At 43.3% G+C, this 25000-nt stretch overlaps 1 protein-coding gene across 1 annotated transcript; it reads left to right on the forward strand.

Annotated features, from left to right (window-relative positions):
* Positions 1–74: 74 nt before the first annotated feature.
* On the forward strand, positions 75–24410 carry LOC120520532 (the record flags this gene model as incomplete). The annotated part of the gene is made up of 55 exons (XM_039742829.1): positions 75–196; positions 471–678; positions 864–985; positions 1105–1306; positions 1382–1503; positions 2260–2452; positions 2968–3089; positions 3160–3364; positions 3437–3558; positions 4400–4598; positions 4674–4795; positions 4964–5168; positions 5542–5663; positions 5783–5984; positions 6068–6189; positions 6834–7026; positions 7527–7648; positions 7717–7921; positions 7992–8113; positions 9755–9953; positions 10030–10151; positions 10301–10505; positions 10759–10880; positions 10997–11198; positions 11279–11400; positions 12110–12302; positions 12694–12815; positions 12884–13088; positions 13158–13279; positions 14051–14249; positions 14324–14445; positions 14578–14782; positions 15157–15278; positions 15396–15597; positions 15670–15791; positions 16632–16824; positions 17385–17506; positions 17573–17777; positions 17847–17968; positions 20170–20368; positions 20447–20568; positions 20733–20937; positions 21519–21637; positions 21711–21891; positions 22109–22227; positions 22300–22399; positions 22481–22603; positions 22681–22850; positions 22928–23025; positions 23109–23236; positions 23477–23657; positions 23744–23882; positions 23959–24031; positions 24104–24234; positions 24314–24410. Coding segments are annotated over 55 exons (8354 nt in total), but the record flags the coding sequence as incomplete, so codon positions are not given.
* Between the last annotated feature and the right edge of the window lie 590 nt (positions 24411–25000).

Here is a 25000-nt window from a genome sequence, read left to right on the forward strand (position 1 = left end):
AGATGGCACTGAATGGCTTGCACATCTTGGACAGACTCTGGCCAATGACTAATTTTGAGCTTATGACTGAACAGATAAATTTCATCATGAAGTATTAGTCCTAAAGGCTCCCAAAAGCTGTGGCTACCACTTGATGAAGAAACCTCATGGGATCCTCTTTGAATCCCCCTACCAGGCTTGCCATGTCCAGACTGTGGTAAGATTGGAGCTTTATCAAATAGTAACACTTTCATATATAGTGTGGCCTTGTACAAGGGGTCCCTAGCCAGCATCACTAACTATTGGAGACAGTGTCTTAGGAAATCTGCAAATTGCCACTAAAGCAAACTTGACCTACAAGGCAATGTCTATTGATCATTAGTGCTTCTGTTTAAAGGAGATGTTGGTAGGACTACCGCAAGAAAATGCAGCCTTTATTGTTTCATTGCATGAGCCTGTGCTGATGGTGGGACAACCATTTTTCTTCCTAGAATCATTACTACACACTGACTGTCCTCTACAAGCCCACTCCTGGTCCCCAGATAGTGGTGAACATGAAGTGCCCCAGGAGCTACCTCCCAATACCCCACTCTACAGCTATAAAGCCCTCTACACCCAGGCCACCTCGCATAGCTTGCAGAGCATCCAGCATGTCCATAGAGCTTTCCAGTCACTTGCTGGATGAGGTTAAAGTACTGGGTGAGTACATCAGCACGGACAATCAAGAAATAGGCTTAAGCTCTCTGTGGCAGGGTTGATCGATATGGTTTTTTTCCCCAGTGACCTTCAGTAAATCTAGCCTTTTTTTTTTTTACTCGAGTATGACCCCTTTTGTAGGGAACTAAAGGGGAGATGGAAGTTTTACACTTTTCTCCCACCCCTAGATAAAGCTCACCATCCAGTTGTGATCATGAATGCTCCTAAAGAATGCCAGTACCACTTAGAGAAGAAGGGCAAGACTATTGTCTTCACTGCAGGTTATAGGAGCTGTCATGTGCGTTCTGAGGTAAGCAGAGTTGGACAGGTGCCTTGTACTGTTAGAAATTAAACCTCAGGTTTAATAGAATTTGCTTGGCACTTGCTGTAGTCAGTTCTGCAGAAATTAGTCCTGTTCTCTCCTTTTAGAATTCCAATTATGTACTTGTTGTCCTCTACACACCTGAGAATGGTGGACAAGAGAGGGTAACCATGAAATGCCCAATACATTCTGTGCCCACATCCTCCCCTGCCACCAGCAGAGCACCAGTGCTGTACAGTACCACCTGTGAAGCCTCTGGCATGACTCTGATGCTACCTGGTGGATCATTTAATCAGATAAAACTAATTGGTAAGTTGGTTGGTGCACTGCACTGTAGTGGGTTACTTTTTTAGTATGTTGTCAGACAAGATGGTTGCCTTGCAGATAAATCCAATAGGATGGTGCCAGTCATGGATCTTCCCAGAGACTGTGGATATTCTTTGCTGAAGGCAGGCGGGCATCTACTACTTACTGTTGGATACAAGGCCTGTGACATCAGAATACAGGTAAACTAGTGGTGGTAAGCCTAAATGGGCAATTCCTAGTGGTCAGTGAAGCCATTAAAGGTAGAATAAATCCACATATAGAAGGGCTGAAACTTCTTGGTAGGGCTTAAATGAGGATGTATGCTGTCTAACCTGGGGCACTTGCACTGCAGCTTTGGTTTTAGCAGTTTCTGAGTTGAAATTTCTAATTACATTGGAAATGGTGTTCAGTTGAGGGTTAATTTTTGCTGTACCTTAATTCTCTTCCTCCCCCACCCCTAAATTGTTGCTAAGCAGGCAACACTAGTTGAATGAAATTGGCATGTGGCTACCAAGAAGTTATATTGGCAGCTGCTTGGTGGTTTCTAAAGCTTGTATAACCTCTACACAGGATGGTCTTTCATCAATGAATCCTCTTGATGCCCAATCATAAAGAGTAATCACTTTCACCAAGATAAATGACTATTGCTGGCAAATCTGACAGGCATCTTTACAACTTGGCAACGTTTTGCAGAACACATTGGCGTAAAAGTGGTTTTCTTATGTGATGCAATTGCCTTGTAATGGTTTCCCGTGTGCCTTTTTGAAAGGTATGAACTGATTTAACTTTCCCTCAAGTCCCCTTGCCTGGACAGCTGGGGTGGGGAAGTGTAGTGATGGCATCAAAGGCTAAACTTCAATCATTACACCTGACAAGTGGAGTAAATACATCCTGTAAGCTGAAGCCGCAGGGTGAATGTATGGAACCTGAAGGTATGGTGTGTTTTTTAAATCTAGGATCACCATTACACTTTGACTGTCATCTACCGGAGTGCTACAGGGGATCAGAGAATCCATATGAAATGCCCTGTACAGCAGGCTTCTACAGTCCTCCCTACACTGCCTACTGTTCATCCTCATCCTACTTGTACAGCTTCTGGCATGACTGTAGTTTTGCCTTCTGGATCGTTGGATCAGGTCAAAATTATTGGTGAGTTTTGATGATTCACACTAAGCTGTGACAGTATCAATTGAAAGGCTTGTCCCACTATTTGTATTGTAGTTTGTTTTTCCACTCTGGTAAATTGGTTATGGGTTCTGTCAGTTTGCTACCATTACTAATACAAAACACTGAATTGGACTGGATAGCATTTGCTAAGCTTGCAAGATCCAAAGTTTCAGCAGTAAATCCCCAAATTTCTCCCTTATTGAAAGATTCCCAAGTCGGTTTTCTGACCTGTGTATACATCACTGCGAGACCTTTGACTGACGGGGAAGCGTAAAGTACTCTTTGTTTCTTGTGCTGGAAAAAGGTAGCTGCACATACCCAGTATTAGATTGAGCAATTACTAAAGCCTAGTACTGTTTTGATCGGCGTCCTTACCCAGTGTTAGATTTGGCTATGTGCAGTTGCCTTTTTCCAGCGCAAGTTAGATTGGAAGACACTTGCATGTAGACAAATGGCTGAGACTGCAGTTTACAATGGCTGTGTGGATCTCTTCTTAGATCAATTGGGACATGAGACTGCTGTGTCCAAGGCTCCCAAACATTGTGGCTACAAGTTGGTCAAAGGAAAAGGAACCATAACTTTCTCTGCCTCCTACAGAGCCTGTGGTATCAAGGTTGAGGTGAGTAAAGCTTGGAATATTTGAAAGAGCTCTAAATGAGTTGGCTGCTCAATGTGCTATTATGTGTTAGAATCACCACTATGTCCTGCACCTGAGCTACAAACCGGCTATTGGGAATGCAATGACTGTGACCTTGAGCTGCCCAGTTGGTGAGGATCCCCTCAAAACCACAACTCCTGCAACTAGCACAAGGAGGCCTTTGCACACAGAGTGCATGACTTCAAGCATGGCTGTGGTCTTGCCAGTGAGCTCTCCAAATGATGTCTATGTTGTTGGTGAGTTGAAGACTGCAAGGTTGGTTGATTTTTTCCCTAGGAAAAAGTCTAATGGTTTCTTTGCTTCTCTAGATGGAAGTGGGCATGATGTGCATGTCTTCTCTGCTCCCAAAACCTGTGGTTATGCCTTGGAAGAAAAGGGGGAGATGTTGGTCTTGACAGCCCCTTATAAAGCCTGTCATGTTGCAGTTCAGGTATGTGGTTAAAAACTAGAACACAAGTGGAACCTCTCTACGGTTCACAGGTTCTGCTCAGCTAAGATCAGGTCTGACAGTTGGTTGTGGAAGAGAAACTGCTTCCCACTGTGGGTGTTGAGGTTTGTAGGTATCATTGCTGGGTAGGAAATGACCAAGGCAGCAGCCAGCAGTATAAAATGTGGTCTTGCCATAAGTTCTAATGGTGTACCATTTGGTGGGAATTGTGCAATGCTAAAAATGGCTCATTGATCATTTTGTCAGTATGGGGGGATTTGCTAAGCAAGCACATGACATCCAAGGGCTTGGATATTTGGAAGGTGGCAAGTTGGTTAACAGCCTGAAATTACTTAAGCCATCCTGTACTTTGCAGATAGGACTTCAAGATTTGAATTTGGAAAATCTTTCCAGTTTCCCTGTCGCAGAAGGTCCATGGGGTTTGAACAATCTGTCCGAATTAGATGGCTTACTGCAACTAAAATCCTATGTAGCGGCCTGCACCTCGGGACAGTGGGCTAGAGTTCCCAACACCCATTATGAGAGAACCCATAAATGGGGTTTTCAGTGGGTTTAGAGAATACCCCTTACCAGACACCTTGCATAACAAGGACCAGAAAAGTCCATGCCAGAGTTTGCTTAGTGTTCATTATCCTAGCTAATTGTGCCTCGTCAAACCCTTGTACTTGATGAATGGTATCATGGCCATTCAAGATGTTGTAGACTAGTCTTGGACAGTAAGTTGGCAAAGAACTTTCTGCATTTAGCAGGGTCATTGTATTCAGATCAAGCTGTTGCTCCTACTTGATAAGGTAGAACTAAATGGCTTTTGGAATCCTTTTAGCATGGCCATTATGTACTTGAGGTGCGGTACAAATCAGGAAGGGAGAAGGCTCATTCTTTGATCATGAAATGCCCAGTCCCAAGGGTAACACCTCCTACTGTGGCATCTTCAACCCATGCTCCACCTGTTGTGTCCTGTAAACCTGCAAGCATGAGCGTTGTGCTACCTGTGGAGTTCCCAGAACAAGTAACCATCGTTGGTGAGTATGGTGGAAGTAGGGAGGGGTGCTAGGTTGGTGCCTGCACACTCTAGAAACCTCTGGCTTTAATTGCAGGGCTACATGGTGAGGAGACTGGGCTGAGCTTTGCCCCCAAACAGTGTGGCTATACAGTAGTAAAATCCATGCGGAAGATCTCCTTGACTGCTCTGTATACGTCCTGTGGAGTTCACAAAGTGGTAGGCTTAACTGGTTACGTAGAGTACTTCATGCAAGCTCTAAGCCCTTTGTCTTGTGACATGGTTGTCTCTTTTGTATACAGTAGGACTTCAGTGAGGAGGGGGCTTGTGACAAAACTTTGTAGAATGTTTGTTCCAGGTGTAATTGGTGTCTCTTTACTTCTCTAGGAGAACTTCTTTGTGCTGAACCTTCGCTACTACCCAACTGTTGGCCGCCCAGTAGCTGTAGAGATGAAATGCCCGGCTATCCATGTGGACCCCATACCTTCTAGACCTTCACCTACAGTGTCTGCTGATCCCAGGGTTGTGTGTCAACATGACAGCATGAGTGTAGAGCTGCCAAATGGGAAACTGGAGGACATCAAGTTGATGGGTGAGTAACCAGTTGGAACACCAGAATGAATTATAAAGGGCTACCCAGGCCCATTTCAAGTAACAGCTTTGGCTTTAATCTTGGCAAGAGTATTGGCTAATGGTGTGGTGTGTGTGTGTGTGTGTGTGTGTGTGTTTTTTTGTACCAAGACAATGTACAAATAGTGGCTTAGCTGAATTAGGTACTTTAATTGCCTACTATTGCATTAGGACCTGAATCAGTCCAGGTGTTGATCCAGAAAAGTCAAATTGCAAAATTCTGAAGAAGCCCTAAATCTGAGGGGGGGCTTGTCCAATTTTGATTTGATGCTGGTAGAGTGCCATTTTGAAGGTTTCTAATTGGTTCCCTTGCTTTTTCATTCTGGTGAGTGTAGACAAATCTCACCACATAGTGGTGGTCCTGCATGCTCCCAAAGAATGCCAGTACCACTTGGTGAAGAGGAGCAAAAGTATTGTCTTCACAGCAGGCTATAGGAGCTGTCATGTGCATACTGAGGTAAGCAGAATTGGATGGGAAGATCATTGTTTCGGATGCAAAACGCCAAGGTTTAATAGAAGTTGCTTAATCCTTGTACTCCCTTCCACAAGGGTAAAGACTGTTTTCTCTCCTCGTAGAGTTCCAATTATGTTCTTGTTGTCTTCTACACTCCGGCTAATGGTGTACAAAAAAGGGTAACCATGAAATGCCCCAGACATGCTGTGCTCACATCCTCCCCTGCCACAAGCAGACCACCAGTGTTGTACAGTACCACCTGTGAAGCCTCTGGCATGACTCTGATGCTACCTAGTGGATCACTTAATCAAATAAAACTAATAGGTAAGTTGGTTGGTGCACTGCACTGTAGTGGGGTGTGTGGGGTTTTTTTTTGTTTGGTGTCAGACAAGATGGTTGCCTTTCAGATAAATCCAATAGGATGGTGCCAGTCATGGATCTTCCCAGAGACTGTGGATATTCTTTGCTGAAGGCAGGCGGGCATCTACTTCTTACTGTTGGATACAAGGCCTGTGACATCAGAATACAGGTAAAATCATGGTGGAAAGCTTAACTGGGAAAGGCCTAGTGTGTCAATGAAGCAAATTCAATGGTATACCATATATGGGAGGGCTTAAATGAGGGTGTACATGGTTTATCTTGGACATTTTGCACTTCATCCTTGCTCTGAGAAAGGTACAGCCAAAATTAACCCTTAACTAAACATTTTACAAACCCCCTACATTTATAGGGAGTAGTCCACACTAGCTAAAACTGGCTTCGGGTATGTGGCTAACCAGAGGTGGTTTGGGCAGCTGCTTCGTGGTCTCTGAATCTATTTAACATCTACACGTGATTGTCCAGGAGGATTCTCTGTGCATCACTTTCCTCCATCATATGAAGTCTAATTTGATCAAGATCAATGACTGCAGTTGGCAAATCGAACAAATGTGACATTGGCTGAATTTTTTTTTTTTTTTTTTAAAATGAACCCACATTTGCCTTAATGGTTCCCTATGTGCCTTCAAAATGCATAAACTGATCAGCTTCCCTAATGCCTGGACAACTGGGAAGATTTCTAAGCTGGCATGAGACTCCCACTTGGCAGCTATAATGGCTGATCAAATATTTCATGTGCGTTTAAGCAGCAGGGTAGAGAATGTGTGGAACCTGAAGGTATTTCTTTGAATCTAGGATCACCATTACACTTTGACTGTCATCTACCGGAGTGCTACAGGGGATCGGAGAGTCCATATGAAATGCCCTGTACAGCAGGCTTCTACAGTCCTCCCTACACTGCCTACTGTTCATCCTCATCCTACTTGTACGGCTTCTGGCATGACTGTAGTTTTGCCTTCTGGATCGTTGGATCAGGTCAAAATTATTGGTGAGTTTTTGGAACAATCAAATCTGGAATTCAATTGATGTACTCTCACAAGCCTTTCACACTCTAAGCTGTGAAACTTTGTATCTTTTTTTCCATTCTGGTAAATTGGGATTTACCACTGAAACTTTGAATTGGACTGGATAGCATTCGCTAAGCTTGCACGATCCAGTGTTTTGCCACCATTACTAGTACAAACCCTGACAGAACAACCCTCTACTTCTCTTATTGGAAGGAAGATTCCAAGTCAGTTTTCTGACCTTTGTGTACACCCCTGTGACCTTTGACTGACAGGGCAGTGTAACATACTCTTGCTTTTACTGTTTCTTGTGGGAGTTTGAGCACTTAAAGCCTAGTACTGTTTTGATCAGGCATCCTTACCCTGTGTTAGATTTGGATATGTACAGCTGCCTTTTTCCAGCACAAGTTAGATTGGAAGACACTTGCATGTAGACAAATGGCTGAGACTGCAGTTTACAATGACTGTGTGGATCTTTTCTTAGATCAATTGGGACATGAAACTGCTGTATCCAAGGCTCCCAAACATTGTGGCTACAAGTTGGTCAAAGGAAAAGGAACCATAACTTTCTCTGCCTCCTACAGAGCCTGTGGTATCAAGGTTGAGGTGAGTACAGCTTAGAATATTTAAGAGCTCTAAATGAGTTGGCTGCTCAATGTGCTATTCTGTATTAGAATCACCACTATGTCCTGCACCTGAGCTACAAACCAGCTATTGGGAATGCAATGACTGTGACCTTGAGCTGCCCAGTTGGTGAGGATCCCCTCAAAACCACAACTCCTGTAACCAGCACAAGGAGGCCTTTGCACACAGCATGCATGACTTCAAGCATGGCTGTGGTCTTGCCAGTGAGCTCTCCAAATGATGTCTATGTTGTTGGTGAGTTGAAGACTGCAAGGTTGGTTGATCTTCCCTAGGAAAAAAGTCTAATGGTTTTTTGCTTCTCTAGATGGAAGTGGGCATGATGTGCGTGTCATCTCTGCTCCCAAAACCTGTGGTTATGCCTTGGAAGAAAAGGGGGAGATGTTGGTCTTGACAGCCCCTTATAAAGCCTGTCATGTTGCAGTTCAGGTATGTGGTTAAAAGCTGAGCAGAACCTATGAACAGCAGTGAGGTTTCACTTGTGTCCTAGTTATGCTTCTGTGGCCAATTTGTCGGACATGATCTATACTAAAAGGCAAAGCCTTTGCTCACTCATCACTCTTCAACTTCCAAATTTCAGCCTTCTACCTACACAGGAAGGCTCATTCCTTACAGCTTACTTAAAAAAGTTAAGCAGGTTTCATTTGGAAATTATACGCATAAAGTCAACTGGAACCTAATTTCATCCATATGCTGTATACGGTGATAGCCAGCAAGTCGGTCGCCATGTAAGGTGTAGTTGTGTCTCGCGTCCTCACGCCTCCCATGTAATTGAGTGCCTGCCCATATAAGGTTAATATTCGCAGGTGAAGGACTGTGCTTGTGCAAACGACCTACGATTGCATGTACTCGGAGCGGCTCACATGAACTGACTGAACGCAGTACGCATACAGGCATATTCAGAAGTGCAGCTACAGCGGAAGTTAAAGCAGACGGTGGAAAGGTCAATGTCCAGCTAAAGGAAGACTGGGTTTTTTTGTTTTAAAAAACACCCCATGCATGCAGTGTGATGTCTCAGATAAGACTAACAATATGGGCAGTGAACACTTCGATGAATGAAAACCGGTTATCTTTACAACAGTTGACAAACATGGAATGTAACTTGAACACAACACATCCTCCAAATACGAACCTGATTGAAAGAAATGATGATCAAATCCTTGACGGCAACACTCCTAACGGTCACAAACAATTACATTTACAATAGTGTTACATTTATTAAATGTTCCCTTTTTTTTCATAACTTTCACACACTACTTCTCTGCTGCGAAGCGTGGGTAATTTTGCTACTTTTTAATAAAGTGGAAAAACTGCTTCCCACCATGGGTGTGGAGGTTGCCAGGTGTCATTGTGGAGTATGAGATGACCAAGGTAGCCGTATAAAACATGGTCTTGCCAGAAGTTCAGTGGGAATTGTGCCTTGTTACAGTGAATAGGACAAACACCAAAAATTGACAAAATGGTCCATTTTATAGCATTTCACATGACCTGCAATTATCTTTAGAAAATCCTGTCCAGTACAGGATGGTGTAATTGCAGGTTGTGAACCAATGTTCCTCCCTGCCATGTATGTTTAGTCTTTTCCATGCTCCGATGTCAAAGGTTATTTGTAGTTTTCCCCGTCACAGAAGACCCATACAGTGAGTGGATGTCATGGTCTCCATTTCTGTCCCTTGGGGTTTAAGCTTTGTCCCTACTAGATAACATACTGAAATGAAGCTTTTAAAGCATCAAGCACATCCGGACAATGGGCTACAGTTCCCTAATGCCTATTATAGGTGTGATCTCGTGAGGATATTTTGAGGGGGTCCAAAGAATGACCTTTTAAAGGTTGACCATAAATGCCAAACTGATGAAGGCTCTGGCCAATATGCTGATTTGTGCACAGTGAATGCCAGAATACTACTTGTAAAGTAAGAGGCTCTTTAGTCATGGTGCTGTAGATTAATCTAGGACTAAGCTTGCTCAACTTTCAGCAGCTAGCAGGGTTTTAGTGAATAGTTGGGTTGACTAGAGCTGTTCACACCACTTGATAGGGTAGAACTAAATGGCTTTTGGAATCTTTCTTAGCATGGCCATTATGTACTTGAGGTGCGGTACAAATCAGGAAGGGAGAAGGCTCATTCTTTGACCATGAAATGCCCAGTCCCAAGGGTACCACCGCCTACTGTGGTCTCTTCAACCCATTCTCCACCTGTTGTGTCCTGTCATCCCTCAAGCATGACTGTTGTGCTACCTGTGGCGTTCTCAGAACAAGTAACTATCCTTGGTGAGTATGGTGGAAGTAGTGGAGGGATGCTAGGTTGGTGCCTTCACATTCTAGAAACCTCTGACTTTAATTGCAGGGCTGCATGGTGAGGAAAAGGGGCTGAGTTTTGCCCCCAAAGAGTGCGGCTATACGGTTGTAAAATCTATGGGGAAGATCTCCTTGACTGTTCTGTTTACATCCTGTGGAGTTCACAAAGTGGTAGGCTTAACTGGTTATGTAGAGCACTCTTAATGCAACCTCTAAGCCCTTTGTCTTGTGACATGGTCAAGTCTCTTGTATTCAGAAGGACTTTAGTGGGGAGGGGGTTTGTTCCAGGTGTAATTGGGGTTTTCTCTTTACTACTACAGGAAAAATTCTTTGTGCTGAATCTTCGCTACTACCCAACTGTTGGTCACCCAGTTTCTGTGCAGATGAAATGCCCAGCTATTCATGTTCACCCAACACCTTCTAGACCTTCCCCTACAGTATCTGCTGATCCCAGGGTTGTGTGTCAACATGACAGCATGAGTGTAGAGCTGCCAAATGGGAAACTGGAGGACATCAAGTTGATGGGTTAGTAAGAAGTTGAAACCAACTTGGGCAGCTCTTTGCAGTGTAGTCTGGTGTTCAAAGTAACAAATGGTTTGGCTTTCTTCTTGTGAAGAACATTGGTTAATTGTCTTTGTATAATGAAAAAAATCAATTGGCAATATACAGGTAGTGGCTTAGCTGAAAGAATTGATTTAATGCTGGCAGAGTGCCATTTTTTTGAAGGTGTCTAATTGGTTCCCTTTATTTTGGTTACCCCCAATTCTGGTGAGATTAGATGAAGCTCACCAACTAGTGGTGGTCTTGCATGCACCCAAAGAATGCCAGTACCACTTGGTGAAGAGGAGCAAGAGTATTGTCTTCACGGCAGGCTATAGGAGCTGTCATGTGCATACTGAGGTAAGCAGAGTTGGATGAGAGATTGTGGTTTCGGATGCAAAACACCAAGGTTTAATAGAAGTTTCTTGATCCTTGTACTCCCTTTCACAAGAGTAAAGACTGTTCTCTCCTTGTAGAGATCCAATTATGTTCTTGTTGTCTTCTACACTCCGGAGAATGGCTTACAGAAAAGGGTAACCATGAAATGCCCCATACATGCTGTGGCCACATCCCCTCCTGCCACCAGCAGACCACCAGTGCTGTACAGTACCACCTGTAAAGCCTCTGGCATGACTCTGATGCTACCTGGTGGATCACTTAATCAAATAAAACTCATTGGTAAGTTGGTTGGTGCACTGCACTGTAGTGGGGTGTGGGTTTTTTTTTTTTTGTTGTCAGACAAGATGGTTGCCTTGCAGATAAATCCAATAGGATGGTGCCAGTCATGGATCTGCCCAGAGACTGTGGATATTCTTTGCTGAAGGCAGGCGGGCATCTACTTCTTACTGTTGGATACAAGGCCTGTGACATCAGAATACAGGTAAAAATCATGGTGGAAAGCCTAACTGGGAAAGGCCTAGTGTGTCTGTGAAGCAATTTAAAGGTAGAATAAATCCATATGGAGGGCTTAAATGAGGATGGACATGGTTTAACGTGAACATTTTGCACTTCCTCCTTTTGCTCTTTGTAATGGAGGTTTGGAAATGTTTGAGGGTTAATTTTAACTGTGTTTCTCAAACCCCCTACATTTATAGTGCAGTAATCTACACTGGCTGAATGAAACTGCTTTGGGTACATGGCTACCCAGAGGTGGTTTTGGCAGCTGCTTTGTGGTCTATGGAGCTATTTAACATCTAGACCAGATTGTCCAAGAGGATTCCTTGTGCATCACTTTCCTCCATATGAAGTCTAATTTGCTCAACAAGATCAATGACTGCAGTAAGCAAATCGGACAAGATTTAGGACAAAGTTGCCTAATTTGACATTGGCTGAATATTGCCTTTGGGTCTGTAGAATTTAGTTTTTTTATGGACCCACATTGGCTAGATTTTAATGGCTCCCTATGTGCCTTCAAAAATGCATAAACTGATCAGCTTTTTCTCAAGTTGCCAGCTTGGAAATCTTTCCAGTTGTCCAGGCATTCGACTCCCACTTGGCAGCTATAATGGCTGATCAATTACTTCCTCCAAGTTTAAATAGCAGGGTAGAGAATGTGTGGAACCTGAAGGTATGATTTTCTTTAAATCCAGGATCACCATTACACTTTGACTGTCATCTACTGGAGTGCTACAGGGGATCGGAGAATCCATATGAAATGCCCTGTACAGCAGGCTTCTACAGTCCTCCCTACACTGCCTACTGTCCATCCTCATCCTACTTGTACAGCTTCTGGCATGACTGTAGTTTTGCCTTATGGATCACTGGATGAAGTTAAAATTATTGGTGAGTTTTGACGGGACAATCTAATCTGGGATTCAACTGATCTACTCGAAGCTTCAAATGTGAATGGAAATAGTTGGCAAGTTTTCACTTTCTCTTCTCGGGTAAATATGCTGCAGAAACCTTGGACTGGGTAGTGTTCACTAAACTTGCAGAAACTGAGGCTTTTTGCAGCAAATCCGAATTACTCCCTTATTGCAAGGGAGATTCCCAAGTCGAAGGGGAATTTTTTTTTTTTTCCTGCTAATTGCTCACAGTAGCAGCTTGAACATCTGTTTTGTAGTAGATGTCTACATGCCAACATGTCTTTCAATCTATTCTCTGGAAAGAGGTAGCTGCACTCTTAGTCACTGTAAACCAACTGTAATCTCAACCTGTGTGGATCTTTTCTTAGATCAACTGGGGCAAGTAATTGTCATATCCAAAGCTCCAAAACATTGTGGATACAAGTTGGTCAAAGGAAAAGGAACCATAACTTTCTCTGCCTCCTACAGAGCCTGTGGTATCAAGGTTGAGGTGAGTAAAGCTTGGAATATTTAAGAGCTCTAAATGAGTTGGCTGCTCAATGTGCTATTATGTGTTAGAATCACCACTATGTCCTGCACCTGAGCTACAAACCGGCTATTGGGAATGCAATGACTGTGACCTTGAGCTGCCCAGTTGGTGAGGATCCCCTCAAAACCACAACTCCTGCAACCAGCACAAGGAGGCCTTCTCACACAGAGTGCATGGCTACAAGCATGGCTGTGGTCTTGCCAGTGAGATCTCCAAATGATGTCTACATTGTTGGTGAGTTGAAGACTGGAAGGTTGGTGATTCTACCTTTAGAACAAGTCTAATGGTTCTCCACTTCTCTAGATGGAAGTGGACATGATGTGCGTGTCATCTCGACTCCCAAAACCTGTGGTTATGCCTTGGAAGAGAAGGAGGAGATGTTGGTCTTGATGGCCCCTTATAAAGCCTGTCATGTTACAGTTCAGGTAAGTTGTGTGTGGTTTTTTTTGGTTTTTTTTTTTTAAAAAAACTGTGTAGAACCTGAACAGCAGTGAGGTTCCACTAGTGTCCTAGTTATGCTTCTGTGGCCAATTGTCAGAAATTTTCAATAAAGTAGGAAACTGCTTCCCACCATGGGTGTGGAGGTTGGCAGGTGTCATTGCTGGATATGAAATGACCAAGGTAGCAGTATAAAACCTGGTCTTGCCAGAAGTTTGATGGGAATTGTGCCTTGTTGGTCAATTTTTGGGGTTTGTGCACCAATTCACTATGATCAATGAGTCATTTTTAGTATTTCACATGACCTCAAGTACTTGTACTTCTGACAGGATTTTTCCAAAGATACAGGTGGTGTAATTGCAGGTTGTGAACCAATGTTCCCTGCCATGTGCTTTCTCTTCCATGCTCCCATGTCAAAGCTTATTTGTAGTTTTCCTGTCACGGTAGACCCATACAGTGAGTGGATGCCATGGTCTCCATTTCTGTCTCTTGGGGCTTAAACTCTTATGGGTGTGACTGAATATTTTCAGGGGGTCCACAGAATAGTATTTATGGTCATAACCTGTAAATAGCAAATGGATGAAGGCTCTGGTCAATAGGCTAATTGTGTGTTTGTGTGGTGCATGCCAGGCTCTTTTGCCCCCATCAGTTTGCTCAACTTTCAGCAGCTAGCAGGGTCTTGGTGAATTGTCAGGTTGACTAGAGCTGTTCACCCCAATTGATAGGGTAGAACTAAATGGCTTTTGGGATCTTTGTAGCATGGCCATTATGTACTTGAGGTGCGGTACAAATCAGGAAGGGAGAAGCCTCATTCTTTGACCATGAAATGCCCAGTCCCAAGGGTACCACCGCCTACTGTGACCTCTTCAACCCATTCTCCACCTATTGTGTCCTGTAAACCCTCAAGCATGACTGTTGTGCTACCTGTGGAGTTCCCAGAACAAGTCACAATCCTTGGTGAGTATGGTGGAAGTAGGGGAGGGATGCTAGGTTGGTGCCTTAATTCTAGAATCCTCGGATTATAATTGCAGGGCTGCATGGAGAGGAGAAGGTGCTGAGCTTTGCCCCCAAAGAGTGTGGCTATACAGTGGTAAAATCCATGAGGAAGATCTCCTTTACTGCTCTGTTTACATCCTGTGGAGTTCACAAAGTGGTAGGCTTAACTGGTTATGTAGAGCACTCTTAATGCAACCTCTGAGCCCTTTGTCTTCCATTCAGTAGGACTTCAGTGGGGAGGGTGTTTTGTTGTTCCAGGTGTAATTGGTGTTTCTCTTTACTGCTACAGGAGAAATTCTTTGTGCTGAATCTTCGCTTTTACCCAACTGTTGGCAGCCCAGTTGCTATGCAGATGAAATGCCCAGCTATCCATGTGCACCCAACATCTCCTAGACCTTCCCCTACAGTGTCTGCTGATCCCAGGGTTGTGTGTCAACATGACAGCATGAGTGTAGAGCTGCCAAATGGGAAACTGGAGGACATCCAGTTGATGGGTGAGTAAGCAGTTGAAACGACCCTTTGCAGTTCAGTCTGGTGTTCCAAGTAATGAATGGCATGGCTTTAATCTTGTGAAGAACATTGGTTAATTGTCTTGGTACAATGCAAAAATCAATCCATGATGTACAGGTACTGGCTTAGCTAAATAAGTAATTTTAATTGCCTAGCATTTCATTAGGACCTGAAAGTCCTGGTGTTGGATCCAGAAGTCCAAATGCAAAAATCTGCAGTAGCCCTAAGTCAGGGGAGCCCCTTGCCTAATTTTGATTTTAATGTGCCAGAGTGCCATTTTGATGTCTAATTGGTTCCCTTGGCGCTTTTTTTTCCTCCGTTTCTCCCCCAACCCCCTTTTCTATTCTGGTGAGCTTAGACAAAGCTCACCACCTAGTGGTGGTCCTGCATGCTCCCGAAGAATGCCAGTACCATTTGGTGAAGAGGGGCAAGAGTATTGTCTTCACGGCAGGCTATAGGAGCTGTCATGTGCATACTGAGGTAAGCAGAGTTGGATGGAGATGATCATTGTTTCAGATGCAAAAAACAAGGTTAAATAGTTTCTTGATCCTTGCTGCAGTCCCTTCCACAAGGGTAAAGACTGTTCTCTCCTTGTAGAGTTCCAATTATGTTCTTGTTGTCCTCTACACACCTGAGAATGGCTTACAAAAAAGAGTAACCATGAAATGCCCAATACATTCTGTGCCCACATCTTCCCCTGCCACAAGCAGACCACCAGTGCTGTATACCACCACCTGTGAAGCCTCTGGCATGACCCTGAGACTACCTGGTGGTTCCCTTGATCAAGTCAACATAATGGGTAAGTTGGTTTGGCAGGATCTCTACTGGAATGGAGTTTTTGGTACCTTCTCAGGCAATGGTTTTCTTGCAGATAAATCCAACAGGATGGTGACTGTGGTTGAGCTTCCCAAAGACTGTGGATATTCTTTGCTGGAGACTGATGGGCATCTATGGTTCACTGTTGGATATAAAGCCTGTGATGTTCAAATGCAGGTAAATGGTAATGCCTTGTCTAAATCTAAGGCCTAATGATGCCCAATGTGGAAAATTTGTGGGAGGGTTGGTAGCAGAAGGTGGGCTGGCTTAAAAGGATGTACTATGGGAGTCTAGCATGGGCACATGCACTTCAACTCCTCTTTTTAAAGCTTTAAATGCTGGGTTTTGTAATAACTTTCAAGAAAATCTGTGGGGATAATGTCCTAAATGTGATCTAATAGAAATGATTTGAAGGGGTTGGGGGGGGTGGTGGTTTTGTAAACCATGAATAGAATGCAACCTTTTCAACAATCTTGGTGCTTTTAATTCTAGCACAGATGTTGATTGCACTGGAAATGTTTTCCTTTTGGGTAACTGATGTACAATCCCACAAATGTTGCTGAACATGCTCTACTAGTTAAATGAAACCTGCTTCTGGCACATGGCTACCTCGCCGAGCTTCAGAGACCACCTAGATATTTTGTTCATTGCATTTCTAACCGATTATTGAATAACAACAAGAACTGACTGCAGTTGGCGAACTGACATCCATTCTGAGATTTCTAAAGTGACACTGGCTTAATGCTGAACTTGGGCCACACACAGAATTGAGCAAATGTAGACCATTCTATTTCTGTGATGTAATGGTTGCCTAAATTTAAGGCATTAACTGAGCAGTTATCCCTCAAGATGCCTGGACATTTTGGGGAAAGGTGTGTACCAATAGGAGGGTGCAAGTGCCAAGATGGCATCTGAATTATTACTTGGAGACTTTAAAGATCAAATTTTCTTCTGTAAGCTAAATCAGCTGGGTAAGGAAATATATGGAACCTGAAGGTATGATTTCTTTAAATCTAGGATAACAATTACACTTTGACTGTCATCTACCTGAGTGCCACAGGAGATCGAATAGTGCATATGAGATGCCCTGTACAGCAGGCTTCTACAGTCCTCCCTACAATGCCTACTGTCCATCCTCATCCTGTTTGTACAGCTTCTGGCATGACTGTAATTTTGCCTTATGGATCACTGGATCAGATCAAAATTATTGGTGAGTTCTGATGGAACAATGCATTCTGGAAATGGACTGATCTATTCTGATTATTGGCTTGACAATGTCCTTTGTTTCCATTTAGGTAAACTGGCCCTTTATTCTGAGGTTAGAGGTTTGGTTCTGGTGGGAGCTTACTGGACGGTTTTGAAATTACTTGCTGGCTAAAATTAGTGACCACTACCCAGTAGGATGTTTGGCTTGACCTCTATTTTTAGTAGTCAATCATATTCCTAGTCTCCTTGGAAGGGAGAGTCCCAAGTAAAGGGTTCACATTCTGAAAGTGTGTTTCTTAGATGGTCACAGTGTAGAGAAGAAATAAACTATTCCTGCATTTGGTGTTGCCCTGTGGGAGTTTAAGCCAGAAATACTAGTATGGGGTGATGTTTGATCAGAACAAATACTGCCAATTGTTCAGTGATGGAAGGTTTAGTACTTTGAACATAAAACCCAAGAGTGCAGCGGAGTTTTCTGGAGCCAATTTAGATTGAATGTCCATGTGACCTCCAAATGGTTGAGACTGCAGTTGGTTTACAGTGGCTTTCTGGATCTTTTCTTAGATCAACTGGGGCAAGAAATTGATGTGTCCAAAGCTCCCAAACATTGTGGCTACAAGTTGGTCAAAGGAAAAGGAACGGTGACTTTCTCTGCCTCCTACGGAGCATGTGGTATCAAGGTTGAGGTGAGTAGTGCTTTACAATAGCAAAAGTGCTAGGAGTGGCTGCTCAATGTGCTATTATGTGTTTAGAATCGCCACTATATCCTGCACCTGAGATATAAACCGGCTATTGGAAATGTAAGGACTGTGACCCTGAGCTGTCCAGTTGGCGGGCATCCCCTCAAAACTACAACTCCTGCAACCAGCACAAGAAAGCCCTCTCACACAGAGTGCAGGAGTTCAAGCATGGCTGTGGTCTTGCCAGGAGGATCTCCAAATGATGTCTATATTGTTGGTGAGTTGAAGACTGCAAGATGGAGAATCGCTTTGTCCCAGAACAAGTCTAATTTCTTTGCTTCTCTAGATGGAAGAGGGCAAGATGTGCATGTGATCTCTGCTCCCAAAACCTGCGGTTATGAATTGGAAGAGGAGGATGAAATGTTGGTCTTGACTGCCCTTTATAAAGCCTGTCATGTTGTAATTCAGGTAAGCGGCGCTGCTGCTCACTTTCTGTGCAGCTTGAGGCTGTTTTTTTGTGGTGTTGTGCTTCCACTGTGAAGGATCACTTAACTATGGAAGAAGAGTGTGGCTTAAACCTAGGAGAAATGGCTATGGATGTGGAGGTTGGCAGGTTTTAACTCTGCAGCAGTCACAATAAAATGCATGCTCTTCCAGACCTGAGCAGTACTTGGGCTTTGAAAACTGCAAAAAAGCATTGGTCCCAAGTGTCACTCGGGTGATTGGGTGCAATGCTTATGTAAGATGCATCTGTACAAGTATTGGGCAAAGGTGTCGGCATCTTCTATCTGGATTATCGGTACACTTCCCCCTCCCACCTCCCTGTTGTAAGAAATGTTTTTTTGGCAGCCCTTGTGCACTTTCTAGTTATACAAGCAGTGATGCTCAGGAGCTTCTCATTGGTAGTGATGAAGTGAATCTGTCCTCGACTGGTAAAACTGAAATGGAGTGAGAGTCAAAGCGGCCCTTGCATTCTGTATGTCTGACCCTGCTTAAAATAACCCGTGCCCCCTAATTTGATCTTTTGCGAGGGACCCAGGAATACGTGGACGTTGATGGCAAACATCCACTTGCTCCTGAATAATGTGAGTGACAGAATTGTTGAGACCAATTGTTATGCTGAACAATGTCTGGCAAATAACCGTACACCTAAGCAGTTTCCTGTTCAAAATGATGGGAACCAGTAACTTCTGTTATCTAGGCCATTTTAGGCTTATTGATACTGCAAGGACTTGTAGTGAAACCTAAGCAGTGATGCTACTAATCCAAGAACAATTCTTGCAGTACTGTTTTGTGAAAAACCTACATTCAGAATTCCAAGTTTGATATCTGTAGTCTAACAATGTAGACTTTGAGAATACCTGAACTGAAGGAAAAAATGGGGGGGAGATGCCAAGCCATTGGGTGCAGACAATCTGGAATGTAAATGCTGCAAGTCTTGTGGCTAGAAGAGCAGACTCGTGGAAACAGTACAGCAGGTCAAAACAAGTAGGCATTTTACAAGCTTTGCAGATTTATAATTGACTTTCTAGCCTCTTATGAGGAGGCATCAAATTTTACAAAATTTCCAACATTGCATTTGGAATGCATTCATCTTGTACAAAGCTAGCAAAGCTCTCTCATAAACATTACATACCAGCTTGTAGAACAAATCATTGCTGCACATCCACACTGCCACTAAAGAGATGTGGTCAACCCAGCACATTGCAGGTCAATCAAGAGTGTCTTATTGGTAGACATTTATTGATCTCAAATGACAGAACCCAACTCCTACCTGTGCAATGTGCTGTCCAAAAACTGGTAAATCTGGAAAGCATCTATGAAAAGTGCCCTGACTGATGCTGGATTGTGTCTTCCATCATACTAAATAGTCCACACACAGGACTTTTTTTTTTTTTAAAGATTTATAGAATGTTTTGGAATTATGAATTTTTATTCATTGCTATCAGGTTCATGTTTTGTTGGCATGAAATTTTAAATCTTCACTTTTTTACATTGCTTTCTTGGAATAAACTATGCCAAGGAGGTTAATGGCATACAATGGGGGTGAGACTTGTGGTTTGGTACACAACTTAATCTTGGTTGGAGCAAAGCACAACCACTCCCATAATAAATGTTGACCCCAAATATCCCTATGGCAAAAGCCATTTTAGAATTTATAAATGGCATGCAATTGCTTGCATCTTTAGGGGAAACATCCTGTCAAGTCAATGATGGTTTATATTGCAAGCTGTGAACCAACTTGCTTCCCTGCCATCATTGCTTTTATGGTTTTTTAAGGGGTCGCTTCCTCACTCCTATCTTGGGGACCTATTGTAGAAGACCCATGCAAGTGGTGGATGCCATGGTCTCCACTTCTGACTCTTTGCAGGAGATGGTTCAAACTCCTATGTGGTGTACTGCCCTTGATCTTCAGGGGATGGTTTGCCAAAGTGCTGGCTGATTTCTAGAACTACCAATCCTTAATGGGCATAACCTCCTAACCAGGCTTTCCTGGGTCTAAAAGGAGACCCCTTTGCAAGCTCTGTTACATAAGTTGTTCACTTAGTGTTTAAAAGTGGACTCTGGCCAATATTCTAGTTGGAGAATTTTCAGAGGTTGACTAGAGCTGTTCCAATTTGATACATCTACTTCCTGATTGGAATGAATTTGAGAATATCTCTTTTTAGCATGGCCATTATGTACTTGAGGTGCGGTACAAATCTGGAAGGGAGAAGAGTCATTCTTTGACCATGAAATGCCCAGTCCCAAGGATACCACCTCCTACTCTTGCAACTCCCACCCATTCTCCATCTATTGTGTCCTGTCGGCCCTCAAGCATGAGTGTTGTGCTACCTGTGGAGTTCCCAGAACAAGTTACCATCCTTGGTGAGTATGATGGCTGTAGGAAGGGGGTGCTAGGTTGGTGCCTTCACATTTTAGAAACCTCTCTGGCTTTAATTGTAGGGCTGCATGGTGAGGAGAAGGGGCTGAGTTTTGCCCCCACAGAGTGTGGCTATACAGTGGTAAACTCCATGGGGAAGATCACCTTGACTGTTCTGTATACGTCCTGTGGCGTTCACAAAGAGGTAGCCTTAACTGGTGATGTAGAGCACTTTTTCTAATGCAAGCTAAGCCTTTTCTGACTTGTGACTTCAAGTCCTTCATAGCCATATAACTTCAATAGGATGGGTGTTTTCAATGTAATGTTTGAAAATCTTCCAGTTGTAATTGGGTTTGTCTCCTTCTATAGGAGAACTTCTTCGTACTGAATCTTCACTACTACCCAACTGTTGGCCTTCCAGTAGCTGTGCAGATGAAATGCCCAGTTATCCATGTACACCCAACACCTCCTAGACCTTCACCTCCAGTGTTTGGTGATCCCAGGGTTGTGTGTCAACTTGACAGCATGAGTGTGGAGCTGCCCTATGGAAAGATGGAGGACCTCAAGTTGAAGGGTAAGTTGGTGGAACACCAGACTAAACCCTCCTGGACATCCTTTTACACTTTAACAAATGGGTTAGCTTTCCACTTGTGAAAAGTGTGTGCACAAACAATTGGGTAAATGATGAAATGGTGCTGTTCAATTATGCAGTATGCTGGGAGGGTCCTGCTAAAAGGCCAAAGGAGTTTGGATTAAAGCACTTTCAGGTGAATTACATGCAGCCCCTGGACTGTCCAGCAGAAAGTCAATAGAGGTGGGAACCTGCAATGGTTCTGCATTGGTTACCTTAACAACCAGAGTGTCTGGACTAGATTCAACCAATATTGACTATTGGATTTAAATAAAAGTGAACCTCGCCTCTAGGCCAATACAAAAACTAATTGGTTACTTTTCAAATCAAGAATGGAAGGCTTCAATTGCTGTCTAGGTTGGCTTAACTGGGCTTCCCAGATTGATGGAATAAGATACTGGGGACTTTTGGTTAGTTCCATTTAATTGTCATCTAGGGTAAAATGACTGTCCGTCTGTCTCATGGATGAGCCAGTACCAGCCAAGTGTTTAGAAACCCTCTTCTCAAGGGTCTCTCTTTTTCAGATAAAATGGGAAAGATGGTGCCAGTTTACCTGACCTCAAAGAGATGTGGTTACCGCATAGTAAAAGCAGAAACAATTTCTTTGTTGATCCCCTATAAAGCTTGTGATGTGAAGATTATGGTAAGACCAGAATTAAGTGACATTAAGCTTGCTTACAGCTAGAGTGGACTAATACCGTTTTTTAATGCTCCAGGACCACCACTATAGTCTACTAGTGGCTTACACACCAAACAATGGAGTGCCAAGGCAGATTACAGTCAAATGCCCAGTTATTGGAAAGCCACCATCTCCTCTTGAAGCAGGGGTGTCTTGTCATGAAGACTGCATGAGTATTGACCTTCCTACTGGGCCTTTGGATCAAGTGAAAGTAGTGGGTATGTTGTATGTATTGGGTCTCGCAGTATGTAGTGAACGACCAAATCATTTCACTTTGTCAAAGGAGATGCTTGGCTGATGGGGATCGGTCTGTACAACCCTCAAGTGACCACCATTATGACTTGGAGAGTTGTGATTCAATTGAATGCAATCTGAAGTTGATCTAAAATGTTGCTCTTGTGGTTATAACAATTTAATACCAATCCTGTCTCATAGACGAACATCACAATGCTGTTACCATCAAGCAGTCCGTCCAATGTGGCTACAATCTGTCTTCAGGTGTGGGGAAGCTCCATTTTTCAGCTTATTACAAGGCTTGCCATGTGAAGATACAAGTAAGACACTACATTGTACAACTAGCAGTAGGAACTATGCTGGTCTAGATACTGAGATCTGGCTTTTTGTAGAATGGTCACCATGTTCTGACAGTCCTCTATACCACCTCTTTGGGAACACATGGAGAGGTGCAGCTGAAGTGTCCTGTTCATGACCTAGTCTTCCATCAGGGTATTGCTCTTATTTCATAAGTTCCTGGATGGCTTTTTGATCAATAAATTGGTTACAATGTGTCCTTCCATTTTTTGATAGGGTGTGACTTGCCCAAGAAAAAGCAAGTCCAGTGTGGTCCAGCTGGCGTAGCCCCAAGTGTTTGCCGTTCTAAAGGTTGCTGTGCGGATCCCCAAACAGCCCACTGCTTTTATCCTATGGACAGTAGGTTTCCAAACAAATACTAAAGACAAGTATTTAATCCTGGAATTGCTGAAATTCATTCTTTTATTTCCCAACAGCATGTACAGCTGATGGGCACTTTGTGTTTGCTGTCTATCGAACCTCCTCCAAACCAGACATTGACCCTGGCAGCTTGTATGTTTCTAATCACTCGTGTGCACCGGTCATCTGCACTCCAGACTTTGCTGTCTTCAAGATTCCTCTGACTGGATGCGGTACTCACAGATTTGTAAGTAGTGACTTTATGGATTGATTCACCAAAGGATTTGGTGTCTTCATGTGCTGAGTGGAGTAAAATGTTTGCAGGTGATTGGGGAGACTTCTGTCTACTTGGCTGACGTGTTTGGGAAAAGGTACAAGAATCATCAAATGTATGGCCAAATCCTGAGACATGCTCCTTACCAGTAAGCCTTTCTGCTACCTATTTCTCCTGTCTTTCTGGCCCAAGTGATTTGGTTTTGGGAACTAATTAAGCTTTTCAATTCAGCTCCCAAATTGAATGCCGCTATTCCAAAGGAACACATGCCAGCACTGGCTACATGGTGGTGAATAGTCCTGCTTTACCAGATGTTGTCTCTTCTGGAGCATTGGGAGTAGTTCTGAGAATTGCTAAAGGTATGTGGTGTACTTCCTCTTTCAGAGAGGAAAGACCACGTGTTGGTGGAAGGGCTAAAGAATGCATAGACAATTTTGTTTTAATACATTTTAGTTGGGCAATTGACCATGAGAATCTGAATTTTCTCAGCTGAACAGTCAACTTTTGCTAAAGATGACTAGAATTGGCAGAAGCTGATCTTGTTAGTTGGAATGTAATTTGATGGAATATAAGCCCCTCCTGTATGCATCTCTTTACAGATGACGGCTACACCACATTCTTTCAGGACACCCAGGTTCCCCTCAAGTTTTTGTTAGGAAGCAAGATCTACCTGGAAGTGAAAATAGTAAATCCACCTACTCCAGAGGTGGTGCTGTTGGTGCACTACTGCATTGCATATCCCAGGTCTTCAGAGAACGTCTGGGTGCTGATGTACAATGGGTAAGTAGGATGCTTTCTTCAGCTTCTAATGATGCAACTGCAAGTTGTTGTTGTTGTATTCAGAGCTGGAACTGTCTTGCTGACAGCTGTCCAAATGCCTTGGATTATGGCACTGGCCTTCATCTGAAGGATCACAATCGGCAGCCTGTGCCAAAGCATACCAGACGCTTTGATGTAACAACATTCCAGTTCATGGATGCCAAAGAGAATCTTTTAGACGAGGAGGTGAGGAAAGAGTAGGGAAGAGAACCTCTTCAATGTGTGTGGTGGATGCTCCTGTAACCTAGTTGTCTCTTTGCAGATTTACTTCATGTGCTCAACAGAGATTTGTTCACACAAAGAATCGTGTGTTGAAGGCTGCTTTGATGGAAGACGTAGGTATTCATTGTCTGGTGTCTGGCCACAAATGCTGCGTTTGTGTAACTGGACTCTCTCCTGCATTTCAGAAATGACCATTCCTCAGTCAGAATGGGAAAGGCTTTGTGCTGGTAAACCCTGTCCTAGGCAGCCTCGTGTGAAAAAAGCCATAGCAGACCATGGAAGCCTCCACTGGAGAGATGAACCTTCCAGCCAAGAGGCAAGTGCCAGATCTCTTCAGTGTGATTTCTGTTCAGAGGATGGAGTAGTAAGATGTTCTCATCTATCTTTTCTTTCAGAACTGATCCAGAGTTCCTCAACTCTCCTGTCTAATCTCTTGTGAAATGGACTGAATAAAATGTACCCAAATTTTAATAAAATGTATACTTCAAACTGGAGGGACTGCATGTTCTTTAATCTTTAGTGCCAGTGCTTGAAGTGAATGTTCTAGCTCAATTAATGCAAAGAACACAACTTGCTTAATTAGCAGTCTACATATAAATGTGCCAATTATCAAGGGTCTTTGGAGGTCTGTCCCTTAATTTGCCAAACATTGAACTTAATATTGCAAAGTGTGCACCCTTTGTATCTTATGTCTCTCTCACAATTGGAGAATCTACATTGGTACAACCCAAATGACATCCCAGGACTAATCCATTCTGCAGGTTAGGGCAAATGTGTGCAAGCCTAACCTCAAAGGCTTTACACAGGTTTGAATTTTAAATCTGTTCCAATATCCTTCTTGGGGATGAAGGAGTCATTGCAGCACTGGCCACAAGTAACATAGGATGCAAGTTAACCTGAACCCCATGCAGAAGGGAGTTTAGAGGAGGTCTTGGGCCTCTAATTCACAAGGGCAGAACTTAATCTGGCTCTGCTTTTGTTAGCATTTAGAGTTTAGCTACTGGATTTTCAGATTTGTAATGCTCTGGTTTAGTACTAATGCATGTGGCTTTTAGACTTGGATATGAGCAGAGCTAGAGGGG

Source organism: Polypterus senegalus, unplaced genomic scaffold (assembly GCF_016835505.1).
Source record: "Polypterus senegalus isolate Bchr_013 unplaced genomic scaffold, ASM1683550v1 scaffold_4471, whole genome shotgun sequence".
Taxonomy (NCBI): domain Eukaryota; kingdom Metazoa; phylum Chordata; class Cladistia; order Polypteriformes; family Polypteridae; genus Polypterus; species Polypterus senegalus.